This window comes from Theropithecus gelada, chromosome 1 (assembly GCF_003255815.1).
Source record: "Theropithecus gelada isolate Dixy chromosome 1, Tgel_1.0, whole genome shotgun sequence".
Lineage (NCBI taxonomy): Eukaryota > Metazoa > Chordata > Mammalia > Primates > Cercopithecidae > Theropithecus > Theropithecus gelada.
Window position 1 is genome coordinate 17,893,109 of NC_037668.1, and position 11,548 is coordinate 17,904,656.

At 46.0% G+C, this 11,548-nt stretch overlaps 2 protein-coding genes across 2 annotated transcripts; both read left to right on the plus strand.

The window, feature by feature from the left end:
• The first annotated feature begins 5,743 nt into the window (after nucleotides 1-5,743).
• On the plus strand, nucleotides 5,744-7,100 carry LCE5A (late cornified envelope 5A). The gene is made up of 2 exons (XM_025368364.1): nucleotides 5,744-5,898; nucleotides 6,437-7,100. Exon 2 carries the CDS (start codon nucleotides 6,458-6,460, stop codon nucleotides 6,812-6,814), a length of 357 nt encoding a protein of 118 aa, XP_025224149.1. The 5' UTR covers nucleotides 5,744-5,898; nucleotides 6,437-6,457; the 3' UTR covers nucleotides 6,815-7,100.
• Nucleotides 7,101-9,497: 2,397 nt separating this feature from the next.
• On the plus strand, nucleotides 9,498-11,022 carry CRCT1 (cysteine rich C-terminal 1). Its single transcript, XM_025359342.1, has 2 exons — nucleotides 9,498-9,548; nucleotides 10,359-11,022. Exon 2 carries the CDS (start codon nucleotides 10,381-10,383, stop codon nucleotides 10,693-10,695), a length of 315 nt encoding a protein of 104 aa, XP_025215127.1. The 5' UTR covers nucleotides 9,498-9,548; nucleotides 10,359-10,380; the 3' UTR covers nucleotides 10,696-11,022.
• The last annotated feature ends 526 nt before the right edge of the window (nucleotides 11,023-11,548 follow it).

Below are 11,548 nucleotides of genomic sequence, written 5' to 3' on the forward strand. Positions count from 1 at the left end.
AAAGGCAAATGGGCAGATTAAGCAACTGTGAGGGACAGCCCAGTTGCCCAGTTCCCTGGAGGCAGGCACATGGTATACCTGCCACTGGATGGAGGTACCCTTACCCTGGTGTGATGGGATGCCTAGCCTATTTGCAGCCAACCCCTCCCTGTTGCCTGCTTCACGTCACCTGTATGCTTGGTCTCCATCCTCTCCATCTGAGAAAACAAGGTACCTCGGTGTGTGTGTTTCCAGGAGCCTCCTTGGCTATTTTTACTCCCTCTGAGTCCCACGCCCCGGATATTTACCTGCTCTCCGAGAGGAGGAATCCTCCTTTCTCTGTTTACTCACTCTGGAGGCTCCCATGGCATCCTCGCCTCCAGGCTCCAGCTATGGAGATGCTCTCCATAGAGAAGATAACACTGTAGCTGGCAAGGGCCCCAGGAAACCTGAGCATCCCACATGCCAGGGTGAGCAGACCTGGCTCGGGGTCCGGAGGTGAGGCTTTTCCAGGAAGTGCGCACACACACCTGGGGGCCCCAGGCAGCTCATGAGTCAGTCAGTCTCTGATGTCCTTGCTTGCACCCACGTCTCTGGCACTCATTACTTGAAGGTGGTGGTGCGCAGGAAGGCAAGAAGAAAGGTCTGCAGCTTGAAACCAGACTGCTAGAGGCCCTTCCACTCAGCACTTTGTTCACTTACGACAAGAAGAAAGCTCCATTTTAAGGCCATATTGCAGTATCTTCTCTGAAGAGGAGCATCTATGGACTGCTTTTGTGCATTATATTCTAACCCCCTAGGATTTTGGTCTGTGCACCCCTTCTATGACAGGATGCACAGACCCTGGGCTAGAGGTCGCTGTGATTCGAGAAGCAAGCATGAGGTATAGAGTCCAAAGAGCTGGATTTGAACCCTGGTAACTTCTCTTAACATCTGTGTGACCTTAGACAAATTTCTTGGCCTCTTTGTGCATTGATTCTATCTTTGAATAATAGGGGTAGTAACCCTCTCTTCTACAAAATTGGGCTGTTGTAAAGATTCCAGTAAAGGAAAGAATGCACAAACACCTCATAAATGCTAAAATGCTCTCCAGAAGTTAAAGAATAAGAAACCCTCATCTTCCTGAGAAGAGGTGCAAGTAGTGTCTTGAAAATTCAAATAAGCCCAAAGTGATGGCAGGTTGTCCATCCTACTCTGTGGAATTTTTCAAGCTCCAGTCCAGGAAATAAGTAGCTGGGAGCTTTAAGCCCAGCGGAGGGCCCCAGGAATGCACTGGCAACCATCATGACATCTCTGTTTTCACTGATGATGGTGAGGACAAGACTAATAATGACCAGAATAAGAAGGGCTAAAAATTACTGAGCGCTTTTTATGTGCCAAGTCTAGGGCGAAGGGCTTTGCAGGCATTATCTCATGGAGTCCTCATACAACCGGCATGGCCATGAGCACTGTTATTATCCTCATTTTATGGCTGAGAAAACAGCTCCAAGGGGTCACATAGCTAGCAAGGGGTAAAGCTGGGACAATCCAGACAGCACTTTATCTGTAAGAATTTTCTCTGTCACCTCTTCACTGAGCTTCCCTTGGCCCGATGTCAGCCTCAGAGGCATTGAGGATCCTCTTGGTTGGTTTCTATTGCTGCTGTAACAAATTACTGCAAATTTAGTTGCTTTAAACAACACACAGGTATTACCTTATAGTTCTGCAGGTCAGACTGGCATAGGTCTCACTAGGCTAATATCAGACTGTTGACAGGGCTGTATTCCTTCTGGAGGCTCTAGGGAAAAGTCTATTTCCTTGCCTTTCCCAGCTGCTAGAAGCTGCTTATATTTATTGGCTTCTCTCCCCTTCCTACATTTTCAAAATGCCTCACTCCAACCTCTGTTTCTGCTGATAAATCTCCCCTCTCCGACGTTGACCCTTTTGCCTCCCTCTTATAAGGACCTTTGTGGTTACAGCGAGCCCACCTGCATAATCCAGGAAAATCTCCCTATTTCAAGATCCTTGACTTAATCACATCTTCAAAGTTCCTTTTGCTGTGTACGGTGATATATTCACAGGTTCCGGGGATTGGAATGTGGACATCTATGCACAGGAGGGGTGGGAATTATTCTGTACACTATTCAGACTTTACATCAGGGCAACAGTGACCAGTGGAAATAAGACAAATAGAAAAAATCCCTTTCCAGTGTCAAACTCCAGAATCAGCCTGTAGTGGGTGAGAGCAGCACTGTGCAAAGCCCCTCACGGAGGCAGTTCCCAGGCCACAGTCCAGCACAGAGAAGCAAAGGGCTGTCAGGGACAAATGTTTTCAGGGCTTCCAAATCTGTCCAGGGCTGGAGGTGTTCAGATGACCTGATGGACATGTCTAGTGTTGCTGACCATCAAAACCTGAGGTTGTTGTGCAACCTCATGCTCACAGAGTGCTGGCAGGTTATGACGACTTCTTCCAGGAGTTTTCCTACAGGAAGACAATGTACCTGCCAACATTGTCACTCAGGTTTCTCTTTGTAAGTCAATGTCATCACAGTCTCTTGTGAGTTAGGTGCAGTGAATCAGTGTCCACAGGATTAATCAGCTCAGGGGCATGGGCTAAGGAACTTAGCCATGCTAAGGCTAAGAGTTGGACTTCTGGGCTAAGGAACAGTCATCCAGATAGTGCTATGCTGGGGAGGGTTCTTGGGAGTCTGCCAGCTGGCCTATCCCTGGAGATGCCAGACACTGCCTTTTCAACACAGGTACTCAATCCCTGGTTATTTAGTAGAGGTAATGATCACTTCCAATTTTTTCAGATGTGCAATTCAGGCTGTGATTCAGCATATTTATTACTATTTTCACTCCAACTTCAATAGCCATGTTTAACAAGCAAATTTTATAAAATAAATCTTGCTAGAAAAAATCACAATAAGAAATAAAATACTATTCAAGAGGCAAACTGTTATGATGGAGAGAGGGCAGATAGCAGGGTTTGAATTCCATCTCTGCTCCCAGCTCTCCATGTGATCCAGGGAAAGCCTCTTTCCATCTCTGAGTCTCAGGTTCCTTTTCTGTCAAACAAGGGGCATGATCTAAATCAGCAATTATCAATCCCAGTGGTGCAGCAGAGCCGCTTGATGGATGTCTGGAGAATGTCAAAGCTTAGATCTCACTGGGGTTGAGAAACACTGGCTCTGAATGATGGCCAAGGTCCTTTCCACATCTATTCTATCATCCCATGAAATGTTTAGAATTTGTCAATGAAAATCTGGGTTTGGATTTGTTTGAGGCATCCATCTTGCTTGCTGAATAGTAAATTCAACTGAACAAGGAAATGAAAACTGAACACCTGCTGCCTACAATGCATTAAATTAGACCCCTTAGGGATTCCTGCACTAAAGACCTTACCATGTGGTCAGATTGGTGGTCATGTGCCCAAACAATTATAAGTAAAAGAGGATGGACATTGTTCCTTTTAGAATTCACCAAACCCATGTGTTAAATGGGTAATTCCTTTAACTTCTACTGGGATTCCTTTTCCAGAAATTCAGAGCCTATGTTCTACTTTCTTGCTTATACTTCTCCACAAGGAGGGCAGAGACAGATCTGATGCATAGAGATTCAGTGGCCACAGGAGCCTACCTGCCTCCCAACCCCGTAGTCTTTATCTAGGCCTACTCTGAGTGCTGGAATTTAGAAGTGACACAGCATCAGGTTTCATTTTAAACATTTATTGAATGCTTACTATATGCCAGGCATTATTACAAGAGTTTTACATATATTAACTCATTTAATCTGCACATGACCCCATGAAATAAACACTACTTTTTTCACCATTTCACAGGTGAGGACAGTGAGGTGGAAAGCTCCTGTCACTTGTTCAAGGTCACACCACTGGTAAGTGGGGAGCTGGGATTCAAACCCAGAGACTGGTTCTAGAATTCATGCTCCTAACCACTTATAAATAGATTCTGTGCCCTTCATGCAATGTTCTTATGGCTACCAAAAATAATCCTTCCAAACAATGAATAACATGGGAAATGTTGATGTTAAAATGTTAAGTGAAAAGTTAATAAAATAAACTCATGTAAGTACTATGAGAAAGACTATGTAAAATACAAACAAAACTCAAATAACAACAACAAAAAAAACATTATATATAGAAAAAAAAATGACTGAAAGGAAAATAGTAAAATAGTAACAGTATTTTAGGGATGGGATTATGGGTGATTTTAAAACTTTTCCTATTTTTTGGTGTTTTTAAATAATGAGTATGCTTTCTTTATAATCTCATTCCCTAGTGGCAAGCAAATACTCTTAATGTTTTGCTATAAGAAAACATTAAGTCTAAGCTCTGATATCATAAAAATTAGTTTTGGTTTCAAAATTGGCAGGTCAGTAATTTGAAATTTAGAATATATTTTCTCATGGAAATAAGGATAGCCATAGGGATTAGTTTTTTCTTTTTTAAACTCGCAGTTCTAAGAACTGTGCTAAGAACTTCATCTGTATTTCTTTATTCAGTGGATTAGGAATGTTTTCAGCTCCCTTTTCCAGTGATGGTTAAGTAACTTGCCAGAGGTTGCACAGGTGGAGAGAGCAAGGGTGGGAACTGTTGCTGGACATCCCTCTCCAGGGTCTGTGTTACACCTGGGCTGATGCTTCTCACCGCAGCCCATTTCAACGAGCATGAAGCTAAGGTACTGCTTTTTTCTCCCAGTTTTATTTTCTCCCACTGCAGCTTTCATTGTGAATATGCCATATTTTGGCCACCCTTTCCAGCTAAGTCAATTTTGGTAACTATCCTGGGGACCCAGCTTTCCCTCAGAATACTATCTGCTGAGAAAATAAGCTTTGGATCCCACCATGGGCTTTTAAAACCTATATACTCCTCCTCTTCACCTCTCCCATCCAAAGATGAATCTTCTCCTGAGGTCCTTCCCAGGTTGGATGCTCTTCTCTTATGAGTGACTGGAACTGGTGCCTTACTTCTGGAAACCTCCAGATGAATCGAGAGCTTTTGCTCCACCCTCAGTATACACCTGGTCTTTGCCACCTCACCTGGAGCTGGCCAAAGGTCCCTTCTTTAACATGAGTAAATAAACCATTTTAAAGGCATTTGTTAGTGCTGAATCAGTACTGTTTGTGAGCTCTTTTGGAGCATCAAATTCAGGCAAGGAGAGAAGCCCAACCACCCACACTGTCCGCATTAGATCTGCCTAAAATAACATCATTGAGATATCAAACATTCTTAGTTCTGGTTATGGCATCATCTAGGAATGAAAAAAATCATGTTAGATTATTTACTTGGGCCTACAATTTTATTTTGGATCCCTATTATTATTCTAAAAAGGGCCATTTAATTTCCATCTTGGGAATTTTCTCCTTCAGTTCCTATACCAAAGAGAAAACAGAACTTCTGTTCATCCCAGAGGCGTACAGCCATACTGGCCCAGCTCAGAACATAGAAAGCATAGCAGAGCTGCCTGTGAGATAGATAGGTGCCATGCGCAATTCACAGAGCTTCCTCACCATCCTAGAGGCCTGCAGTTCTCATGGGATCTTCCTGTGGATTAATACTTGAGATGTTTATGGAGGGAGGAACTGGGTCCGTGGGATGCGAGGGGAGGCAGTCACCCATGCCTTTATGAAATATGCTTCTAGCTGCCCGCACATGGTCTGCACCTCCTGATGCTAGGTCAAGACTGAATCGTATAAAAGGCAAAGCTTCTCACTCATAGCACCTCAGTCTACCTGTCTCCTGAGTGATCTGCTGCAGTGCCTGAACCAGGTAGAGTGCTTCTCAGGACGAGGATGAACTCTTGGTGCCAGTGTTTTGGGCAGAAAGAGCCCCTGGGTGGAGGTTGAGGCCATTCTTGAAGAAAGACAAGGATAAAAGAGAATTTTGGAAGGGAGGGTTCTTCTGGAAGGGGAGGATGGAAGGTAGGTGAAGGGAATGAAAGACTGATGTCTTTCTGAAGTTCCAAGGAATTCATTTGAAAATATGGAGTTACAAGGTGGAAATCATTTGCATCGTTCTTGTTACTGGTCTTGGGAGACTGGGTTTTTAAAATCTGGTCATCTTAGGCCAGGCGTAATGGCTCATGCCTGTAATGGCTCAGCACTTTGGGAGGCCGAGGTGGGCAGGTCAAGAGGTCAGGAGTTCGAGACTGACCAACGTGGTGAAACCCCGTCTCTACTAAAAATACAAGAATTAGCCGGGTGTGGTGGCGCACACCTGTAATCCCAGCTAATTGGGAGTCTGAGGCAGGAGAATCACTTGAATCTGGGAGGTGGAGGTTGCAGTGAGCTGAGATAACACCACTGCACTCCAGCCTGAGTGACAGAGCAAGACTCCATCTCAATAAATAAATAAATAAATAAATTCATTCATTCTGGTCATCTTAGAGATAAAATCTTGTGAAATTATAGTTCAATTTTAAGGGCAAGGAAGTGACCTTGGGCTTGTATTGTCTTTCAGCTTTATTCAGCTCCTACAGAGATGTCCTGCCAGCAGAGCCAGCAGCAGTGCCAGCCTCCTCCCAAATGTACCCCTAAATGCCCTCCCAAGTGTACTCCTAAGTGTCCTCCCAAGTGTCCCCCAAAATGCCCTCCCCAGTGTTCAGCCCCATGCCCACCTCCAGTCTCTTCCTGCTGTGGTTCCAGCTCTGGGGGCTGCTGCAGCTCTGAGGGTGGTGGCTGCTGCCTGAGCCACCACAGGCCCCGCCGGTCCCTCCGACGCCGACCTCAGAGCTCCAGCTGCTGTGGCGGTGGCAGTGGCCAGCAGTCTGGGGGCTCTGGCTGCTGCCATAGCTCCGGGGGCTCTGGCTGCTGCCACAGTTCTGGGGGCTGCTGCTGACCTGGGCCATGAGGAGCATGAAGGAGCAGCACTGGTAGAGCCCAGGTGCAGAAGATCTGTATCAGCCTGAGGCTTCTTTTCTCTCGTTTCCCATGGAAGGACTTCAGAAATGCCTTAAGTTCTCCTCTTTATCCTGCCCATGTTCACTCCATTGTGGGGTTGAGGTCTAGCCTGTGATATTTTCTGGCCTGACTTTCCCTCTCAGACATGGTTCTTTGGAAAACTAGGTGTTGTAATTCAGTTATGAAGCTATTTTTTCTGTAACAATAAAGCTTTTTATTCCTGATATCACTGCCTCCTGATTTCATTGTTTGCCTCTCCCACTCCCTACCTACTGCATCAAGCCATCTTCCCTTCCCTTCTCTTAAATGCAAGCGAACACTTTACAAACTTGTTTGGGGAGCATATTTTGGCAGCGAAGCTACTCAAGACTCTGGAAAACAATATTCCCTTCTATGCACTGGATTCTGGAACTTTAAGCTTGAAGGAAAGAATCATGTCTGAGACCATTACGCCAGACACAAGATTGTATGAGGATAGCCAGGAATGGGTTTGAAGAGAAGAGGATGGTTGTACTCAGAAGGGTCAGACTCTGAGAGGGTTTCCTTCAAGCATGGGTCACAGTTTGAAAAACTGCTTGTCCTCTATTCATGGGGAATAAGATTGTCTGAAGTGCTCATCCTGGGCTCTAATAAATGGACACTCTTTTCTGATGATTATAAGCCCAGGTGTTTCCATCAGTTGGCTAGAGGGAGAGCTGGGTGGGCAGTGAGTGAGTTTTAGAGGCAGGTATGAAATGTCTGAGCACATTTTCCCTGCATGCTGAAATTCTGGATTTGAATCTGGGTAAAGAACTGAGAAAGACACACTTCTCTGCAAAGACTGTCTCTATGTGGTTGGGACGTGTGTGTGTGTTTGTAGTGAGAGGTATAAGAGTACAGGGGTTTTGGTCCCTGTGTTGGGTTTTCCAAGTAACATTTCTTTAGGAATGGGATGGTTCCTTCAGGAGATACTCATAAAATACCTAGAAAAGATAACTAGAAAATTTAATTCCAAATCAGCCTTTTATATAAAAGATAAACAACTGATGCCTTCTTTGATAAGAGTTAACAGTGATAAATAAAGTAAGTTGGTTTATGAGATCATAACATGCCCACAGAATGAGTAGGCACTTGCCCAGATGATCTCCTTACACTGATTCCTACCAAACACAGCCTTCTTCACTTTTTTTTTTTTTTTAAAGAATTTCGCCCATTTTCCCAGGGGAGATCCTGCCTCTGTCTTGTTATTTCATTACTTCCTTCTCTGTTCTAATATTGACTTTACTTTTTGGAATGTCTCACCTATACTCACCAACAGGTGCTCTAGGAACTGGCAACCTGTTAATCAGGCTCTAAATCCACGTTAAATGAAACTGGTATCTTTTGTGCGTATTCCCTCATGCCACTCCCAGCTCACTCACCCCCAAACCTGTCTCTCATCCTTAATTCTTGAATTCTTAGTCTTGGACTTCTGTTACAGTTCACATTCATAGTTGTGGGCAATTGCATTGATTAAGAAGCAGTTCCGAAGTTGATTGCCAAAGTATCCTCCAATTCTTAAAAATTAGTTATTCTAAAAACACTATTTATCATGCACACTTTCGACCTTTGGAAAGAACCTTCCTTTCCTTTCCTTTTATCTTCCTTCCTTCCTTCCTTCCTTCCTTCCTTCCTTCCTTCCTTCCTTCCTTCCTTCCTTCCTTCCTTCCTTCCTTCCTTCTTTCTCTTTCTTTTCTTTCTCTCTCTCTCTCTCTTTCTCTCTCTCTCTCTTTTTCATCTTTCCCTCCTCCCTTCTTCCTTTCCCATTTTCTTTTGCATTGGGCAATGGCTCTAGGGAGGACCTATCTTCAAAGGGAGATTGGTGGTTGGGGGTAGGATAAGAAGCAGGAGTCCCACAGGCTGACTTGCCTTTTTGCAATTGGGCCACTGTCCTGCACACATGTTTCTCTTAGTCATACCACGCTGTATTGTGGGAATATGGTAACCCGACTACATTCACAACTTTTCTGGTCTTATGGTTCCTTAACTTTGCTTGGTTTTTCTTCCTGTCTCCAGTGACAGAGAGAAATCGCCCCTGGGATTCCCACAGGTGCATTCCTGTCATCATCTTCACTCACTGCATCTTGAAGCATATGGATGAAACCCAGCAGGCTTATCGCATAGCTTATGGTCTGCCCTGGGGAGCCAAGGACCAAGAGCCAGAGAGATGAGAATCAAGATAAAAATAGGTGAACTATCACCTACCAAGTAGATGACTACACAGGAATTGATGTGTGGGCAAGTTGAGCCGTGTGTGTGTGTGTGCGTGTCTGTGTACACTGAAGACAAGGGCACAAGGGGTTCCAGACCTCCCTGCATTTGAGCCCCATGCCTTCTCTTAGCATACACACAGCCTCCCAGGTACCAACAGTGCTCTGTTTGGAAAGTAAACATGCCATAGCAATCCTGGCACCTCTGTGAAGTGACTTAGATGCTCACGTGCACCACCTACAGCGCTACCTGAGTGATGAATGTCTCTGGGATGTGAGTGTCAGCTGAGCATGTCTGTTGGGAAATGGGCCCCTCCCAAGAGCCCGAACCTGAATACTTGTTATAAAAAGGTTCTCTGGCTGGACACTGCTTAATCCACTGCCTAGCAGGTGGCCCATTCCAGCCTGAGAACGTAGTGAGTCTTTCAGTGGAGCCAGGGTCCGGTAAGTCTCCTCGCAGGGTCTGGGGGAGAGGGCGGGATGAGTTGAGGGCACAGCGGAGGAGAAAACAGAACACAGGCAGCAGATAGATGCGGAAGGGGTGTCCTACAAGGCACCTAAGCTTCCAGTGAGCCAACCTCTTAAGGTACTAATGAGGACATAAAGGCAACACAGGAGGTGGCTTTTGCAAGGGTACACAGCAAGTCCACAGAAGAGCTGTGACTAGAACCCAGGTCTTTCAGCTCCCTGGTTGGGGTTATTTATATTGGCACAACTCTCCTTTCCCACATGGTTGTGGGGCGTGAGAGGCATAGGCAAGAAAGAATGATCAGGACCTGCTTCTGGCATGTGGATTATTTAGATCCAGCAGGTGGGACCGCGTGTTGGACTTGGGTGTTTTCTAAATGATGGGGTGTAGTAACTAGGAAGATACAAATCGAAGGTCGGTAGGAAAGTAAAATGAGGAAGAGGAAAAAAGCCAAGTGGAGATTTTGGACTGGATCATACAGATAAGCTGCCGCAGTGTGCTGTTTATTTTCCACTGTGGAGAACTTGAGCAGTCTTCTTCTAGTCAGAGAAAATGGAAATGCACTGATTCATTGCATAGATTGTGTCCAGCTCTGAGCATGTTTAACTCACTGGAAGCCCCTGCTTGGATTTGCTTTTCTGTGTCCCGCTCTTTCTGGGTACTTTTCCCCCTTTGTCCCAGGCCAGGCTGACTTGTACACTAAACCGAATCTCAAAAGCCCAGACAGAGTTCCACTGGTGGAAAGAAAAAGCCGGCTCGCCTTTGAAAGGCTGCATTTCTTCCAGGTTCGTCGTGAGGAGCTCCGCGATGTCCTCTCAACAGAGCGCCGCTTCCGCCAAAGGCTTTTCCAAGGGGTCATCCCAGGGCCCCGCTCCGTGTCCCGCCCCTGCGCCCACCCCGGCGCCCGCCTCCTCCTCCTCTTGCTGCGGCGGCGGCTGCTGCGGTTCCCGCGGCGGCTGCTGCGGCGACTCGGGCTGCTGCGGCTCCAGCTCCACCAGTTGCTGCTGCTTCCCAAGGAGACGCCGCCGGCAGCGGAGTAGTGGCTGCTGCTGCTGCGGGGGCGGCAGCCAGAGGTCCCAGCGCTCCAACAACCAGAGCTCAGGCTGCTGCTCTGGCTGCTAAGAGACCCGTAGCCCCCAGCGCTGCGCTAGAGAAACCCGTCCAACCCAGAGCGAGCCCGCCCCGCTGCGGCTCCCACGCGGGGCTGGGCCTCGCAGTTTGCCCCGTAAAGCGAATTGCACTTTGATGTTCAGAAACCCACTTTGTTCTCAGCCACGCAAAACTCCCTGACTCCGATGTGATTTTTCTCCCCAGGGATTCACGAACCATGCGTGGAACACTGGACCCTACTGTCTGCACGGGTTTGCACACAGCAGGTGCTCAGTAAATGCCTACTGATTTGATTGTCTTTTGAAGATGTCATAATAAAGCTTCTACCTCCTGAGAACACCTTTTCTTATTTGTTCTTCATTCGTTTCTCCGCCCAGGTAGAAAGACTTGAAATGTTTGTGAAAGGCAGAATAGTATAATTCATGCCTGAACAAAAAGATGACTTTCTGATTGTTAATTATGATAGCAGCGATCAGATATCGACTGTTTCGAGGATTTAAATGACTTTACGTGACAAAGCTCTTGAGTATTCTCAGGACTTTATGTGGCACAATCTGATTCTCATAATGACTCGTGTAGGAGAGTGCTGTTATACCCTTTTTACAAGAGAAACTGAGGTTAAGTATAATTTGTTCAAAGTCACCCAGCTGACGCCTGATAAAGAAGACAGGACATCTGATTCGAAGGCTTCATTGCTCTGCTGGGTCCTCACCTGGGCTTCCCAAGCCTTACCACCGAGGTGCTCCTCCTGACCACCGGGTTCAGGCAGCTGTGTGGCAAAAGTGTGTTTTGGCAACTCTTGGGGGCTTTGGAATCAAGCCAGCTGTCTTTTTTTATTTTTTAGTTTTACGTTTTATTTTATTTT

What these genes read in the sequence shown, in the direction of transcription:
- LCE5A (XM_025368364.1), top strand. Translation starts at nt 6,458, where the DNA reads ATGTCCTGCCAGCAGAGCCAGCAGCAGTGCCAGCCTCCTCCCAAATGT.
- CRCT1 (XM_025359342.1), top strand. Translation starts at nt 10,381, where the DNA reads ATGTCCTCTCAACAGAGCGCCGCTTCCGCCAAAGGCTTTTCCAAGGGG.